Raw genomic sequence first — 17,976 nt, forward strand, 5'->3', positions numbered from 1 at the left:
TTAATAGACCACAGTATAGTGTAAACATAAACTTATATGCGCTGGGAAACCAAAATAAATTTGTAAGACTCGCTTTATTGTGATACTCGATTTATTGGTGTGGTCTGGAACCAAACCTGTGATATCTCCAAGGTGTGCCTGTATAAAGAAATGATATGTTTTAAATCCCAAATATCGTGTTATAACTTATTGAGATAAGCAGTACTTGCTTAAAAATTGGATTGAGGTCCTTGTATTTGTTTATTATTTAAGGCCTTGGCTCCCCAGTTGTGCCAAGGACCCTGGGTGCCTCAGCAAATTCGGGGGTGTGATGGGATATTTTAAATATTCAAGGAACCAGCAATCTTGACATCTTTCAGACATCACATGAACTACTAGCTCGTGGGAATTTATAGTTTCAACATTAGAGCACATTATACTTCTTGTGATGATGTCATATCTTTGCAAAGCTGATTTCCTAACAGTTGCTGTGATAAAAATCAAGTGTCATGTGCAAAGATTCAGTGTGTTACAGGAAATGAGGAGATGCTGTAAACTGAGAAAGGCTTTTCATTAAAATCACAGCAGGTCGTTTCCTCTTGTGATTTAGAGTTGGGACAAGAAGGAAACCTGAGCTTAATTTATTTGCCTCATGGAGTTTGTGGATAAGAGCTGACATAGTGTTATATGTGCCTGTAGTTGGTAAAATATAACATTGTCTGAAACAGTTGCAAGATAGATAGATACATAAGAGCACATATGAGAAAGGAAAAAAGTATGTGATGGTGGAAAGATGAAGTGACTGTCCAGTTGGCAGTGTTCATCTCTTACTGTTGTAATTTTTATTTACATAGATCATTTCTTTCTCGGAAACTTTTGTCATCAGTTTTTTCAAGAAACTAAGAAAGGTATCATCCAGAAAAAAACGTTGCAATGTAGGTAGACATTTTAGGTATAGTTCTGTTTTAGTAACCACAGTCTACATTCATATATTCAGTTTCTTCTGATGACATGTTTTAGAAACTTTATCGTGGAAAATTTCACACATAGGTAAAAGTGGACAGATGAGTGTAAGGAACAACTCCACACACTCTGGCTTCAGTAATTATCAGCTCTTGGTCAACCTTGTTTCATCGTTACCTCCACTATTAATAATTTTTTGTTCAAATTGTCTCATAGATGTTTTCGTGTTTACAAATGCGTTGGTTTGAATCCAAATAAGGGGCCATACGCTGGGATTGGCTGATGGACCTTTTGAGTTTATTTTAACCTGTAGATTTTCCTCTCCTCTCTTGGAATTTCTTTGGTGACAAAACACGCTCCTGTCTCTTCCTTATGCCCTGTAAATTGGGACAGGGCTCTAAAGGCTTGATCAGAATGGGGTTTGTATATTTCTGATCTGTTTAAGCTCCGTCGGGTTGTTCCTCTTTGTGATTTAAGCAGCCGTCAGTGGTCAGTGTCACCACCCTTGTGGCACTTGATTTCTGGTCACTTGGGTCGTAGGAAGTGTGTTCTCAGGAAGGGCTCATGGGAACAGTTAATTCCTGAGTTCTTACATGTTGTTTTAATAGTTTGTCTGTGGCCTTTATACTGAAGGTCACTTTGGCTGGATATAACATCTCTCTCTGGCTCTGATGTAAGATTTCCAAGAACAGAAAATCTGTTTCTCCATTGAGTTCTGATGTAAAATGTTGCTGTTAAAACCTGACAACAACCTGACTTTCTTTCCTTTATAAAACACTCAGTCTTTTTGTTTGGATGACCATGGGATGTGTTTTTTTTTCTTTTTCCTTCTTTTTTTTAAGGTCATTTAATTTTACGAATATGTCTTGGTTGTTTTAGGTCTGTTTTCCCAAATATGTGGTATGCCTTTTAGTATCTAGTTTCAGACATTTTGGTATTTCAGGAAAGTTTTTGTTATAGTTTTTAGTATTCTCTTCTATTGCTTTGGTTTTCCTCTCTGGGGCTCCTCTTATCTTTTGTTGATATTCTTTACCCATTTTCTGTATCTCTCCCTTTTGTTTAAATCATTCCTGTGCTTTGTCACCTCATTTCTGAGTTGCTCTAATTACAAACTATGTTCTTCTGTTTTGTCATTTGCCTCATGTCTTTTAGCGTGTTTTGAAATAACAGATTATCATTTTCATCTCTTTGGTTAGGTATGTCTTTCAGGTATGGTTTCATTCTCTGAAGGGAGGTTATTCCCTTTGGTTGTCTTTTTTTTTTTTCTTTTAAAAACTTTTTGGGATTGAGTCGTGATCATTTTTCCCTCCTCAGTTTTACATGAAATTAGCTTTCCTACACTTTGAAAAGCATGACTTTTTTTTTTTTTTTTCCCTAGCTTTAGGGTTTGATCTGTCCCTTCTGTTGTTTTCAATAAAGTATTTTTTTAAAAATGTGGCTTCACACGCTCTGGTATCACCTGGATCAGAAGCCCTGTCGCTTCCCTCCACCCGCCTCGTTTCAGCATTCGTGTAGTCACTTAGTCACCAGTGTTGTCGTGGGTGTGGTCTGTGGTTTGGGGTTTTGCTACCCTAATCACCGTGTTTTCAAGGAAATTAAAAAATTATACTAATTCTCCTACTCTCTTCTCAGAATATGCTCATGGTATTTCCCAAGACACCTGTACTATTTTAAAAACTGGGGGTGTAATATAAATTACTTTCTGAAGCAGCATATATTACAGAACTTGTTTTAAATAAAGAAACTAAAATTAAGATCTTATCTGTCTCAAAAGTGAGTTACTGTGCAATTTCTTTATTTAGAAATCTGATTATACACACATACATTATGCGTATATAATAAACATATATACAAGATGAGAGATTTTAATTGTTTCCTCAGACTTATCAAGAGCAGCTGCTTTTCTTTTGGGGGTAATCTTTGGTAATTTCTTCATTTATTTTGATGTTTCTGGTCTGTTTTAGCTCTTGATTTCTCCTTGGTTCAGTTTCTTAGAATTTAAAGGTAAATTGGGCAAGCTTTTTATTTATTTATTTATTTATTTATTATTTCTAAATATTTATTTTTGGCTGCATCGGGTCTTAGTTGTGGCACGCGGGCTATTCGTTGCGGCACATGGGCTTCTCTCTAGTTGTGACGCAGGGGCTTGTTACTAGTTGCGGTGTGCGGGCTCAGTAGTTGTGGTGTGCGGGCTTAGTTGCCCTGCTGCATGTGGGATCTTAGTTCCCCAACCAGGGATCAAACTCATGTCCCCTGCATTGGAAGGCAGATTTCTTAACCACTGGACCACACAGGGAAGTCCCTGGGCAGGCTTTTTAAAAATACAGTTTTAGAAATTTCATCCCATAGCGTCTCCTTCTCTGCCTGTCCCTGTTCTTGCATGTATGCCTCTTCCTCTAAAGCCAGAAATCAGGGAATGCCAGACCAGCCAGGCCTTGGAGACCGCAGACCAGCACCCCACGTGACAACAGGGGAGATATTGGGGAGCTGCTCCTTCATGATAGGAGAGGAGCTCAGTTGAATTTGGCCATCTGAGCTGTATGTTCATATTTATTTAGACCAGCACCTTTGAACCGAAAAAGAAAACACATGTGCTGTAGTGGGCCTCGTTCAGAAACTGGAGGCATTTTTCATTTTTTAAAAAATATTTATTTATTTATTTATTTATTTTTGGCTCTGTTGGGTCTTCGTTGCTGCACACGGGCTTTCTCTAGTTGCGGCAAGCTGGGGCTACTCTTCGTTGTGGTGCGTGGGCTTCTCATTGCAATGGCTTCTCTTGTTGCGGAGCACGGGCTCTAGGTGCGCCGGCTTCAGTAGTTGCAGCACGTGGGCTCAGTAGCTGTGGCTCATGGGCTCTAGAGCTCAGGCTCAGTAGTTGTGGCACACGGGCTTAGTTGCTCCGTGGCATGTGGGATCTTTCTGGACCAGGGCTCGAACCCGTGGCCCCTGCATTGGCAGGCGGATTCTTAACCACTGCGCCACCAGGGAAGTGCCACATTTTTCATTTTGATCCAGAAAAGGAATGGCCAGCCCCCTGGGTGGTGTCCATACTGCCGATACTAGAATTTCCTGGTGTCATGCTCTTGGCAGAAGGTAATTGGGCAGCTCCCTGCCTGGGGTCCTGTCACATGACGAATGAGTAGCGCCCCCAAGTCTGAAGTGTCCTAGAGATGGTAGTGTCACCTTGACCTTTTGGGGTGAGATGCGGTGGGATGAGACGTATTTTGTTGTTGTCTTTTCCTTTTTAGGAAGACAGAGGTTCATTCTGGGTACTTGTTCTCGTGTCCAGTTGTATCCCTCTCATGGCTGCGTCTTTGGGTGAGCGGGAAGGTGGATGTTTCACACTTAACCACCCACCCCCTTGGCCTCGTAGGTCTGTGACGAGGAGTGGCATCACTATGTCCTCAACGTGGAAATCCCCAACGTGACTCTTTATGTGGACGGCGTCTCTCACGAGCCCTTCTCTGTGACCGAAGACTATCCGCTTCATGCATCCAAGATCGAAACCCAGCTCATGGTTGGAGCTTGCTGGCAAGGTAACGGTCATCGGCACCCCGTTCCCTCCAGGCTTTGAGAATTCAGTGCTTCTTCTCTGCTCTGTTGGTGGAAACAGGCTGCTCTCAGCGTCTCACATCCCTTACTGTCCTCTCCTTTCTCTTTTCGTTTCTTTGCCCGGTGTAGCCTTTCTGGGGGGCACGGCTGCTGCCAGGCTCCAGGAGGGCTCTATTTACGATGCTTGATGAAGGCGTTAAAGGATGGGAACTCCTTTGCCGGGGGTCCAGGAGGAGGTATGCAGAGGGAGAGTGTCACTGAGGGCCTTGTTTATAAATTATTTATAAATTAACCTGTTCGTTGGAAAGTTTACAAAAACAGAGAGGCAACCATCAGGCACAGACATGTGAGTTGCTTCGGCCAGGAGGGCTCGTCAGAGTGATTAGCACTTGATAACCGGGCGGGAGCGCTTTCAGTGAGGATTGGGGGAGAGTCCGTGGGTGTCTCTGCTGGAAGACCAGCACGGGATGTGATGACAGCCGCCAGCGAGACGATACCTTTTATTCTTGTTTTCTGAGTGGCAGGCTGTGTGCCAGTGGCTTCACATGCATTATCTCATTAATCCTAATAATATATCTGCAGGGCAGAAGCTCTTTTTATCCCTATTTCAAAGCTGAAAAACCGGGGCTCAGAGAAGTAGTGAGCTGTGTCACCAGCTGGTTACGTGGTGCTAGGATTTGAACCGCTGGAGCCAGTGCACTCAGGCCCAGCGTTCTGACCCACCAAACCAGGGGTGCTAACCTTTTCTGTGCCATGGAGTCCTTTGGTGGTCTGTGAAGCCTATGGACCTTTCTCAGGATAATTTTTTATTAGTCTGTAAAACAAAATAAAATACATAGGATTTCAAAGGCGACCAATTAAACTGAAATACAGTTATCAAAGTACTAAAAGGATAAATTTGTAAAGTAGTAACACCTGTGCCGCTTTATTAACTCATGAAGATCAGGCACCTCCATTAACTGCCAGGAGTCAGAGCAGGAGGGGCTTTGTAACCATGCTGTGTATCTACAACAGAGCAGCTGGTAGGACATGATATCTCTCAGCACAGTCATAGTTTCTTCTAATATTCCTGTGATTTGTAGCTGACGTTTATAACCAAGGGGAAAACTAAATTTTAGAAGTTAGTAAAAATTAAGCATGTGATTTTTCCCAGACCCCTTGGTCTGCCCTCAGGGTTCATGGGCCCCCCCCCTCCAACTTTGCCCCTGGCTCTGTGTTGTCACTTGAGGGTGTCATCATCACTACATGTACCTGCTAAATAGGCCTTCTTTTTCCTTCCCTTTGGAAACATTGTACCTTGAGTTAGGTTAGAAATTTATGAAAGAGCCTAACTGCCAAGACAGTTTTGCTGCTTTTAGGAGAATTTGAATTTCGTAATTTTCCTGCAGATCCTTTCAGGTGAAAAAGAATAAGGCAGTATTTCACGGTGAACTTCTTCAGCAAATTCCCAGATTTATTACTGGTGACAATCCATCTGTGAGAAAGTAGAACGTGAGACCAAGGAATGAGGAATAAATTATTAGAAAGTTTTTAGTTGTTACCCTTAAAATTTCAGGAAGTTTTTAGTTGTTACTCTTAAAAATTTAGTTCAAACTTCCTTCCCAAATTAAACAATAATTTCTGAGTAATGATTTTAAGAATAAGAATAAGAATACAAGGGATTTCCCTGGATGTCCAGTGGTTAAGACTCCGCACTTCCACTGCAGGGGGCGCGGGTTTGACCCCTGGTCAGGGAACTAAGTAAGATCCCACATGCTGCACGGCGCGCCCAAAAAAAAACAAAGAATAAGAACACAAGTGTGGGGACTTCCCTGGTGGCGCAGTGGTTAAGAATCTGCCTGCCAGTGCAGGGGACACGGGTTCAAGCCCTGGTCCAGGAAGATCCCACATGCTGCAGAGCAACTAAGCCCGTGCGCCACAACTACTGAGCCCACGCTCTAGAGCCTGCGAGCCACAATTAATGAAGTCTGCGCGCCTAGAGCCTGTGCTCCGCAACAAGAGAAGCCACCGCAATGAGAAGCCCTCGCACCACAAGGAAGAGTAGCCCCCACTCGCCACAACTAAAGAAAGCCCACGCTCAGCAACAATAAATAAATAAATAAATAAATAGGCATGATATTTACATATTAAAAAAAAAAAAGAAAGAATACAAGTGTGAACCTAAATGTTATTTTGTATTCTGGGAACTTTGTTACATGGGTTAAAATACCACCCGCCCCCCCACCCCATCCCACCCTGCCTTCCTCTTCATGTCACGGTGTCTCTGCCATCAGATGGCAATCACTTTTCATCCTTTCTCATCTCTTTCTACCTCAGCCCTCAGCATCCTCAGCCAGAAGAATCTGCCTAAATTTCCAAACCAAACACAAGTTTTAAAAATTTTAGTTAATGGGGGAAGAAGATCTCCTTTCTTCCCTTCAGGGGATTTGAAGTCCCTTTCCCTTCAAGTTCATTGTGCGGAGCCTGGGCTGGAGGCCCGCCTCGTGGGATTAACGGAAACGTCAGTTGTAACTGTGTGCTAGGGGGACGTAGGAGCTGTGTGCGCTCCGGGGCTCACCTGTGCACACCTGGCCTCGTCCCCGTGTGGCCACAGCAGGAAAGGCGGTGAGGCCTGCACCGTGGGGTGGGGCGCGGAGAGGGAAGCCGTGCACCCACCGCGTGGTCTGGAGAGCGGAAATTCTGTCCTCCGTCGCTGGGCGGGTGCCTCGACCCAGAATGCTGGTCGGGAACCACAGCCGCCGTCCCCAGGCCCGGCACCGATTATGTTTCTCTGGGTGAGTTCCTTAACCTCTGACTCTCCCTTTCTGTTCAGAGAAACTGGTTAAAAATGCCTTCTTTCCTCTGTCACTTGGAAGTCAAAGTCTAAACCGATGTGAGCTCCTTTTGAGCTTTCAAAAAAGACATACATGTTCACTACATACCAGGCTTTGGACGCTGACACGTGTCTTCCCCGTTAAAAAGGCCGGCGCTGTGGTCCAGGGTGGGTGCCTTTCACACCAGGTACGTCTCTGCCGTCAGCGCCAGCTGCCACCTCGCAGTGTCCTGCCTGGACAGGTTGAGGAGATCAGTGAATTCAGTGCACAGCTTTTACTCATCTCATTGTGAATCCAACCTGTGTTTTGGCAAGGAGGCTGCAGGAAGGTGGAATAAAAGAATGGAAAGAGATAAACAACAAGGTCCTACTGTATAGCACAGGGAACTACAATGTATTCAATATCATGTGATAAACCATAATGGAAAAGAATATGAAAAAGAATATATATGTATAATTGAATCGCTTTGCTGTAAAATTAACACAATATTGTAAATCAACTATACTTAAATAAAATAAATTAAAAAAAAAAAAAGAATGGAAAGAAGCACGGGGGTGGTAAATATCCCTTTGGGAAAAGGTGACCAAGTACAGGTTTCATCCAGGTGTGGAGTGTGTCCCCAAGAGGGATGGGAGGGGAATTTTTCTCTTTGTGTTTGTGTTTGGTAGCTTTTCAAAACTAATTTTCAAGGTCCAGTTTGAAGAGCCTAACCTCTTGGTCCTTTTCTATTGTCTGTCTTGCTTTTCTACAGAGTATTCAGGAGTTGAAAATGACAATGAAACTGAGCCTGTGCCTATGGCCTCTGCAGGTTGCTGGACTTTCTTGCCTACGGTTCACTATTGTGTTTCATTTAAAGTCGAGACATCAATTCATTGTGCATTTCGCATGAGACCCCCAAGTTGCATTTTGGTCCCAGACACTATTTGAGCTGCTGCTTTGCCTTATGCTACCCCACTGCATCATGGGATTTCCCTTTTCTGCCCATTCTGATCGCAGTTGAAGTGAGAGCAAACGACTCATTAATGCAGTGTACTAATGGGAATTTTTTTTTTTCCTCATCAAATTTTACCCCATCCCACTGCGTGAGGCGCCCCGCTGAAATCTCACAGGCTAAGTTTGCTTGGGAGGTCACCTCCTGCTTCTCGTGTGTCTGAAACAGGAGACAGGAAAAGGCTCGTGTCTAGATATTCTGTCCTGACTGATAATAAGTTTTAAATAATGTTTCTTAGAAATCTCGATATCCCTAGTGACGATTTAGTGTCTAACGTCCCTTATCCGGAGTGAGGCATGCTACTGACAATTGGTCTCTCCTCCTTCTTCAGTGTAAGAACAGGGTTTAGTACCTCCTGGTTCTGGCTCTTTGTTACAGTCTGTCAAGGGCCACCTTCTGGCTTTTTCTTGTAACATCTTCACTCTTCCCAGTTGTCCTCAGTAGTAGGAGACAGGCACACTGGGACTCAACAAAATAGCCGTGTAGGCGGCCTTGATGCTAGGCTTTGTGCCGGGTGGGATTTTAGCATTCCTTCTATCTTTCTACTCCTGCCTGTGTACATTCATCCCCGAGTTTGTATGTATTCCCCGAGTATGCTCAGTTAGAAAAAGCAACCCAGGGGAATTACCTGGCAGTCCAGTGGTTAGGACTTGGCGCTTTCAGTGCAGGGACAGGGGTTTGATCCCTGGTCGCGGCGCAGCCAAAAAAAAAAAAAAAGAAAAGAAAAAAAAAAAAACCCAGCGCCTGATCCAGCTGATTGAGAAGGCAGTGGTTGAAGAGGCTGGCGCTGGTAGGACATCACTTGTGAACCATGATGACGGGCGCAGCGAGGGCCACCCTTACCAGGAAGTGGCCGCATGTGTGGGGACACTCACGGGACCTCTTGGCTTCTGGGCTTCGGGGGAGGGACCCCCCAGCTCCTCTCTTCTCCGGGCCACATGCATGATCATAAACCATTTAATTTCCTCATTGTGCTTCCATGTCGATTGCAAGGCTAACAGGATCTGGTAGGAACTAACCCGCATGTCCACCCGTCAGGCTGCCACCACCGATAACATCGCATTGAAAAGTGAAGCAGGAGGCCCTGGGCTGCACTCACAACTTCTGCTTTTCCACCCCGTGTTCTGCAGGTGGTGACCTGCACATGACTCAGTTTTTCCGAGGTAATCTGGCTGGCCTGACGATCCGTTCCGGGAAACTCGCAGATAAGAAAGTGATTGACTGTCTGTATACCTGCAAAGAGGGGCTAGACCTGCACGTCCCCGAAGACAGCGGCAGCGGTGTCAAGGTAACACCAGCACCCACCTGCACGGCACCCACGACTTCCTCAAGCACAAGTGCGGAGGCTGTTGGCATAAGGATTGATCGGTGATTGGTCCTGAGCTGCTTTTACTCACAGCATCTCCGACACCACACGCATCGGGTGTCTTTCTCACACCAATTCTCCAGCTCCCGGACCCCAACTCCCCAGGCGTCCTGTAATCCAGTTCAGTCCTGACACTAACTGGGCACCAGGCCCCACTGCCCCCCACATGCCTGCTCCTCTGGTGCCAGCTGCAAGGATCCGGGCCTCCGGTACCCACACTTGGCTGAAAAAAGTCGAGGGTTCCTAACAATCCCTCGCCCTTTTCAGGTTCAATAATTTGCTAGAACTGCTCAGAAAACAGTTCACGTACTATTACTGGTTTATTATGAAGGATACAACTCAGGAACAAGCAGGTGGAAGAGAGGCACAGGACCAGGAGTGGAGGAGGGTGCACGGGCCTTCCACGCCCCCTCCAGGTGCACCACCCTCCCGGCACCTCGCTGTGTCCACCAGCCCAGAAGCTCTCCAGACCCTGTTGTTTAGAAGTTTTTGTGGAGGGTCTGTTATGTAGGTATGATTGATCAAATCGTTGACGACTGTTGATTAATTAACTCAATCTCCAGTCTCTCTCCCCTCCTCCAGAGTTTAGAGGTGAGGCTGAAGGTCCAGTGTAATCACGTGGTTGGTTTCTTTGGCAACCAGCTTGCATCCAAGAGTCACCTCATTAAGGTAAATTCTGGGGTGGCTGAAAGGGGCTTATTAGGAATAAAAAAAGATGCCGCCATCCCTCAGGAAATTCCAAAAGTTTTAGGAGCTCTATGCCAGAAACCAGGGACAAAGACCAACTATATATGTCCTGTTATATCACAGATCTGTCTGTGCCTTAGATATTTACCATCATATAATAGGGTCACGGTCACTGGAATTACGTGAGCTTTTCTTCTCCAAGTCACCAATCCAAATCAATCCCAAGCTAATCCTCTTTGTCGAAGTGTTCGTGGTTTCAGCTTCTTGCAGTTAGAACCTTATTCTGTTCCTGTCTCTCTGTTTTGGTGCCATTTCAGATCCAAGCCAACCCCAGTCAGTCAGTGTTGACCTTGGAGGGAGAGGATGTAGGGGAGTTGGATAAGGCCATGCAGCACATTTCCTACCTGAATTCACGACAGTTCCCCACACCTGGGATCCGAAGACTCAAAATCACCAGCATGGTCAAGTATGTGCTGACTTTTAACAATAAACCTGTCTGCTCAGTGACCCTTGAGAAGAAAATGTGTGTATTTAGGTTTTTAAGTCAACCCAGCCTCCCTTCTGTAAGGAAAGGTGATCCGTCCCTCGTTACCAGAAAGTTTGAGTGATGTGTGGAAGCACATTCTGGGAGTGGCCGGCGTCTTGTCCCCGAGGTGGTTGTGGAATCCTGTGGTCCACCTCCGAGCGCCTTTGTCTGTGTGGCTTGAGAAGCCGCCTCTTAAAGCCCTGACCCTTCCGTCCCCTTCCTTGTTGGCAGGTGTTTTAACGAGGCCACCTGCCTCTCAGTCCCCCCGTTGGACGGCTACGTGATGGTTTTGCAGCCGGAAGAGCCCAAGATCAGTCTGAGTGGCATCCACCATTTTGCTCGGGCAGCTTCCGAATTTGAAAGTTCGGAGGGGGTCTTCCTTTTCCCCGAGCTTCGGATCATCAGCACCATCACGAGAGAGGTGGAGCCCGAAGGAGAAGGGGACGAGGACCCCACAGGTAACAGCCTAGACCAGTCGCCCAAAGGTGGGCGGCTGAAACCCCACCGCTGCTACTTATTTCTTGGCCCTTTTCCTCTGTGATTTTGTAGACTTGAATGTTTTAATGCTGTTCTTGGGTCTGCTTCTGGAATCTGACCCGTGGGCTAGAGCGCATTATGATCTTTGGAAACCCACCTGGAGGGTCCTTGCATCTTTTTTCCAGCTTGCCGTCAGAATCTGGGATGGCTCTTGGGGGTTGGGAGGATGGAGACCAGGGCAGGGGTTGCTGCTGTAGGGGTGCTGCTGGCTGGCCCCCCACTCTCGGGCCTTCCTGGTGGCCAGTCCTCCTAGACACACAAAGCACCCCCCATTCTTGAAAATGACTGCCCCGTACCGCCGTCCGTGGTCCCTGAAAGGCCTCTGTGAGTTTGAGGAGGAGCAGACGGGCCGTCGCTGTGAGCACCTCCCTGGGCTCCACAGCCTCTGCTATTTCCGGTTGGGCCGTTTTTGCAGTTCAAGAGTCACTGGTGTCGGAGGAGATTGTCCACGACCTAGACACCTGCGAGGTCACGGTGGAGGGAGAGGAACTGAACCGAGAGCAGGAGAGCCTAGAAGTGGACGCGGCCCGCCTGCAGCAGAAGGGCATCGAAGTGAGCAGCTCTGACCTGGGCGTGGTCTTCACAGGTGAGAGGCCAGACCCCAGACCGGGAGAGTGAAGGCTCAGAGCTCAGCGCCCACCTCCTCCCAGCTCAGCAGCTGGAGAGAGTCCTGGAGGAGGTGGGAAAGGATGAGCGGTGGCCACACACCTTCTCCCAGACGGGAGGGGAAGCACAGCTCTGCCTGGTGTCCCGTCCTCATAACGGGTAGAAGCTTGGGCGCGTGTGGCACCTGCCCCTCAGCAGCGGACGACGCCCCCGCAGTTGGCAAGCCAGACGCGCGGCCGGGTGGCTCTGGGGCCCGCCTGCAGCCTGCCTTTGCCCCCGGCCCGTGTCCCTAAGCTCAGCCGCCGCTGTCTTCCCCGCAGGTGTTGACACCATGGCCAGCTACGAGGAGGTCTTGCACCTCCTGCGCTACCGGAACTGGCACGCCAGGTCCTTGCTTGACCGGAAGTTCAAGCTCGTGTGCTCCGAGCTGAATGGTCGCTACGTCAGCAACGAGTTCCAGGTGGAGGTGGGTGCCGGGCTGTGCCGAGCAGGGCCAGCAGCGTGGTCACCGGGCACCTCGCTCACGGCCCTGATGTTGGCAGATGCCGATTTTTAGAGCACTCGTGGTGGCAGCTGTTTGGGTTCATCCTGGGGTGGGTCGCCTTTCCCAGCCGGGGGGCTGCTCCCCGTTAGACCTGCAGAGGTTTGGGGGGACAGGTTATACACGGGCTGGGCTGGGGCACAGCACGGTGCCCCACTTCACAGGCTGCCTTAGCCCGAGAGTCGGAGGGGCCTCTGGAGGGAGGTGGTCAGGACCGAGTGGCGGTCCGTGCCTCGGGCTGAGGGGCAAGGTTGTTTCTCGAGATTTGACACTGCTTTCGCCGGGGGAGCCGGGGCTTCTTTGCAGGTGGCTGGCCCTGCCGTGAGTAGATCCTTGGCCCAGGGCGAGGGTTGCCGCCAGTGCCGGCAGGGCTGCTCTCCGCTGAACGTGGTCGTGGGGACTCAGGCCGCAGTGGCCAGAGGGCACTCGTCCTGCTCGGACACCTTTCGTATCACTCAGAGCTTCTGTGCCCTGGAGAAATGGACCCAAAGTTACTCTCAGCAATTGAACGCTTCCGTTGTGACCCCGTAGCAGCAGAAGTAAACTCACAGGGCTGAAGAGCCCATGAGTGTTTTCTTTGAGCCAAAGGGTAGCAGATTGGAAAGGAAATAAAGGCTCTGATTTGTGCTCTCTCTCACGTGGCTGTAGTTTTGGGAAAAGAGGGGCAGTGTCGTGCGCCCGGGCTTCTCGAACCACCCGTGGTGAAGGGCCGGCAGTGGTGCTGTGTCTTCTCTTCCAGTCTGTGGTGGATGAATTATTTTATTAGATACAATAAAAGTGAGTTATTCCAACAGCAGGATGTTCTTGGCTGTGTGACAGCATCACATGGTTACGGCAGCCTCCTTGGCTGCCTCTGTTCTTCTCTCCGCCCACCAGCACCGGTCCAGGGCCCACTTCGGTGGTGCTGGTCAAGTGCATGTCCATTCCACGCGCGGACACGTTCGGGCTGCCTTGTGTCTCTGCTGCAGGTGAACGTCATCCACACGGCCAACCCCGTGGAGCACGCCAGCCACATGGCCGCGCAGCCGCAGTTCGTCCACCCCGAGCACCGCTCCTTCATTGACCTCTCAGGTCACAACCTGGCCAACCCCCACCCGTTCGCAGGTAGGCCTGGGACGCCCCTCCCCGCCTCCTGCCGTGAGCTCAGCACCCCCCCTCCCCCACCGCCGCTCAGAACAGCCACCGGCCGGCCTGGCTGTTACTCCACGTCACACGAGGAAACCGGAGCACGGACGGGGCAGCGAGGGGCCGAACCCAGACTTGAACCCGTGCTGAGCCTTTTCTCGGAGCGAGCAGTGGAGGCCGAGGGCACACGGCGGGCCGGGCCGGGTCTCGTCATCACAGCCGTCCTGTCTCCTCTTCCCCGCAGTCGTCCCCAGCACCGCAACCGTCGTCATCGTGGTGTGTGTCAGCTTCCTGGTTTTCATGATCGTCCTGGGAGTGTTCCGGATCCGGGCCGCTCACCAGAGAACCATGCGGGACCAGGACGGCGGCAAAGAGAACGAGATGGATTGGGACGACTCTGCCCTGACCATCACCGTGAACCCCATGGAGGTAGGCGAGGGCGGTGGTGCCCCGACTGAGAACCCCGCAGGCCAGGGCCCCAGGGAGGCTCAACTCACCCTCACGCTCACGTGCTTTGCGTGGTCCGCACCGTGACCCTGCGTGGGTAAACTGAGGCCTGCTTTAGGGTCGTGGTCCCGCTGTGGATGGCGACCGGAGCTCTGTTTCCCTTCATCTTTGGTGAGGAGCCTAGTCAGCCCCTCTTGCTGGGTCGAGGGATGTGGCTTCCGGCGGGTGGACGAAGCCTGGGTCACAGGCTGGGGCGGGGGGAGGCGGGGAGGGGGCTGGCTTCAGCGCCTGGTCGGGCCGTCTCTTTGTCAGACGTATGAGGACCAGCACAGCAGTGAGGAGGAGGAGGAGGAGGAGGAGGAGGAGAGCGAGGACGGGGACGAGGAGGATGACATCACCAGCGCCGAGTCGGAGAGCAGCGAGGAGGAGGAGGGGGAGCACGGGGACCAGCAGACTGCGAACAGGCAGCAGCAGCTCGAGTGGGACGACTCCACCCTCAGCTACTGAGCCGCGGCCGCGCCCTCCGCCGCCTTCTTTCTGCTTCAGGAGACTCTGCTGTCATCTCTGTGCCCGCCCCGAGGGTCCACGATGTACAAAGTCATTCTGGCCAGTAGGTCTGCAGACCCTCCCGGTCGCCGATCTCTGCCCACGCTTGGTGTATAGGACCATAGGCTCCCCCTTGCCCCCTCCCGTCGTCCGCCCTGCTCGCTCTTAAGTTATGTGTGAGCTGACGCTCGCTCTGCGGCTGATGTCGACTCCAGAAAAGCCACAGTGACTGGACTCCTTGACAGAGGGTTAGAGTTGCTCACTCCTACCTGGTAATCCTCTTCTTTTTTTTTAAAAAAGTTTTTATTTTTTCCAAACTAGTGCATGTATAAAATGGCAGAATGGGGTTAATATGTAGATGATGAACTGACTTTTTAATATTTTGTAAATAAATTGGGATTCCTCGTGTCTTTTGTGCTAGCATAATCCGGGGCTGGATGCAAAGTGGAGTGGAGACACTGAGCGTGGGAGGGGAGGGACCGAAGACCCATTTCCCCCCCCCGCCCCAAGATGAGGAGAAAGGAGCACAGACATCGCTCTGCTGCCCGGCAGGAGGGGACCGGATCAGGGACCCCTCCTTGGAGGCTGGAAACGGCCAGGTCTTTTCTTTGGGATTCTACCCATTGAGGGCTGCGGGGAGCTGGGGTCCCTGGCCATGTTTGCTCCCTTCTCCAAGGACCGGCAGCTCCTCATGCAGGAACCTGGACTCAGGTGCAGCCGTGGGGTCCATACTGAATAGATGCAGGTTTCCTTGCTGGTGAGAGCATGTTTCGATCATGTGGATGGTGCACACCCTCTGACCACTTGGTCTGGAGACAGCAACAGGCCTGGGGGCTCTGTACTCAGAACCTGGCTGAAATGACGCCCAGTGGCCTGAAGGCAAGTGCTCGATTCCCCGAGCACCTGCGCCCCTCCTCCCCAGAGCCCCCGGGGGTGAAACCCATGTCCAGTAGGTGGTGAAGGGAGAGAACCGCAGTCAGGAGCGAAAACCCCTACAGCACGTGGTTTTTAATTTACATGTAAATTTTTAGATTTCTAAAACTGGGGGAAAATAATTTTGAACACTGTTCTGTGATCATAACTGCTAGTCTCGAGGACACTGCCAGCTGTCCTGTGTCGTGTGTGGCCACCCCTCCGTGTACTGTCACTGTCGCTGCTCTGTTTAGACCGTGGATAGACGCTAACGCGTGGACGGGACGCTCCGCGCTGTCTGTAGCCGCCGTGGTATCACTTTTCAGATGTGTATATTGATGATAGGTCAGAAAGTGTATACATACAATAAAGTCTGTTCTAACTCCAGTGGGAGAGTGGGTTGTTTCTGGTCTCCTTTTCATCTCAATCCTGCGTTCTCTTGTTTCTTTCTGAGCCAAGAACATAACATACCAAGGCTTTTATTTCTTTTAATCTGTTTTTACCTCTCATTTCAAGGTTTCAGACTGTTGAACCTACATCAGTTACGCTGAACTCACCTTCCCCATACAGAAACATCAAATGATTTAAAAAAAATAGAAAATACTCTTCTTGTCAGGCACACGGGCCGTGCACCCAACCAGCTATTGCTGTGTATATGCAGTGTGCTGCCCACACCAGGAAGCACAGACTCGTTCAAATAAATAACAAGTAGACATACACTCGGCTTTTCCTATTTCCAAACAGGTGGGTGGGTCTGATGAATTCAGCACTTAGTTGGGAACCAGAGTCTGGTCAGTGGGGCTCTGTGGGTGGCACGGATTGCTATGGGCAGTGCCTCTCGGCCACCTCTCGTGAACCAAGAAACAGAGTTGGCACCTGGGCTCTTCTGGAAGCCGTGCACCTGGGCTGCTGAGAGGGCAGCTACTTCTGGCTCTGCTGAGCCGTGCAAAGCCTTTGAGAGGTAAGTGGTGTCGCCCCTGTGAGTCCCGAGTCGGCTGCTAATACATGAAGCTCGCCTGTGGGCTTCCAGAAGCCCAGATTCTTAGCCCCACCTCCAGAAGGCTGAGGGAGGCCCGGGAACCTGCATTTCTTGAACTCCTCAGATGCACCTAAGGCCGAGCCCGAATCATTTCAAGCTAAGTACCGTCGGAGGAAAAGATGCCACCACACCCTTAACTCTCACGCTTCTGCTGCCTGGGTACCGGGAGCAGGTTCTCAAAGGTGAGCGTTCTGGAGAGGAGATCAGGTCCTTCACGACCTAAAACCTGCTTTAGAAGGAGGGAGGTTACATATAATTGCACAAAGTACTCGCACCTGCTTGCGTCTTGAACCATGACCAGGATGAGCTAAACCAAGCTCAGACCTTTTTAAAGTGTCTCGAGGACCAGCGTGCGCTATACGTGATGGGCGCTGGGGCCTTTCTCCCGAGCCATAGAGGTTCAGTAAAGTAGTTGGGCTATTTTTTTTCTCACCTGCAAACAAAATCGCTTTACAGCAGAGATGAGAGAATTCCCGTACCCAGGAGTCGCTTTAAAAGTGGAAAGCAATCATCCCTGAATCTAGAGGGTACCCAGGCCTCCTCTGGGGGCTGCCCAGAACTCAGCCAACGGAGGGCACGCAGGTGGAGGGGGTGAACAGGCGTGGGTGCCCTGTCTGGACAGCAGGCACCGGGTCACTGCCAGGCACCAAGGCCGGTGCAGCATGGCGGGAGCCTGGGGAGAAGGCAGCTCCCGCACGGGAGAATCGTCTCTGCCGGCTCCAGACCCACCAGCTGGAAGACTTGAGGTCACAGATCCTCGGCGAGATGCGGCCCCGAGGTGCCAGGCTCACAGTGTCTTCCCATCAAAGCCCAGGGCTCAGGTGGGGAAGCGGGAGGACGGTGCCCCTCCCCACATTAGGGTGCATTTCCATGTATGGCTGTTTAGTTCCTGAAACATTTCAAGTCATAAATAAATAACCAGTGTAAACAAAAGGCAGTTGTGTAGGTTCTTTCCCAAGGATGCCGTCCAGCCTTGCAGGCCCCGGAGGGTGGCCGAGGGTGCCCGGCTCCCAAGACTGACAGCTCGGTTGTCTCCAGGCCCGGGGCTTGCGCGGGCTGCTATTGCCTGTTGTCTTTGGACACGTTGTGGGCCAGCCAGTTGACTTTGGTTTTCCAGCTCTCCCGGAGGGCTTCGTTAAACTTCACCCGGAAGTGCTTCAGGGCCTCCTCCTCCGTCTTCCCCAACGCCAGAGAATCCTGAGGCAAGATCGAAGCAATGGGCGTCCCACGGAGGGGCCTGGGCCCTGCTCAGCAGGGAGCCCCGTCTCCCTGCACCTCCGCCCTCTCTGGGCAGGTAACACTCCCTCCTAAGAGAACTGCACCAAGGGAGCCAGGAGGGCGCCACC

General features: G+C 50.2%; 2 protein-coding genes across 9 annotated transcripts in view; one reads left to right on the forward strand and one right to left on the reverse strand.

The window, feature by feature from the left end:
- CLSTN1 (calsyntenin 1) overlaps positions 1–15,978 on the forward strand; it is a 78,195-nt gene extending 62,217 nt beyond the window's left edge. For 2 of the 3 annotated variants that reach the window (XM_082461154.1, XM_082461155.1), the window contains 10 exons: positions 4,316–4,478; positions 8,059–8,115; positions 9,429–9,586; positions 10,669–10,817; positions 11,109–11,335; positions 11,830–12,000; positions 12,341–12,486; positions 13,530–13,665; positions 13,931–14,115; positions 14,446–15,978. In XM_082461154.1, coding sequence (XP_082317280.1) covers positions 4,316–4,478; positions 8,059–8,115; positions 9,429–9,586; positions 10,669–10,817; positions 11,109–11,335; positions 11,830–12,000; positions 12,341–12,486; positions 13,530–13,665; positions 13,931–14,115; positions 14,446–14,640 — 1,587 coding nt within the window. In that variant the 3' untranslated portion in view covers positions 14,641–15,978. The remainder of the gene's footprint in view (positions 1–4,315; positions 4,479–8,058; positions 8,116–9,428; positions 9,587–10,668; positions 10,818–11,108; positions 11,336–11,829; positions 12,001–12,340; positions 12,487–13,529; positions 13,666–13,930; positions 14,116–14,445) is intronic. The other variant, XM_082461156.1, reaches the window with a different exon arrangement.
- PIK3CD (phosphatidylinositol-4,5-bisphosphate 3-kinase catalytic subunit delta) overlaps positions 14,961–17,976 on the reverse strand; it is a 50,601-nt gene continuing 47,585 nt past the window's right edge. For all 6 annotated transcript variants that reach the window (XM_082461081.1, XM_082461080.1, XM_082461084.1 and 3 more), the window contains one exon: positions 14,961–17,827. In XM_082461081.1, coding sequence (XP_082317207.1) covers positions 17,690–17,827 — 138 coding nt within the window. In that variant the 3' untranslated portion in view covers positions 14,961–17,689. The remainder of the gene's footprint in view (positions 17,828–17,976) is intronic.

The sequence above is a fragment of the Balaenoptera physalus genome, assembly GCF_965194825.1.
Source record: "Balaenoptera physalus genome assembly, chromosome: 1".
Taxonomy (NCBI): Eukaryota; Metazoa; Chordata; class Mammalia; order Artiodactyla; family Balaenopteridae; genus Balaenoptera; species Balaenoptera physalus.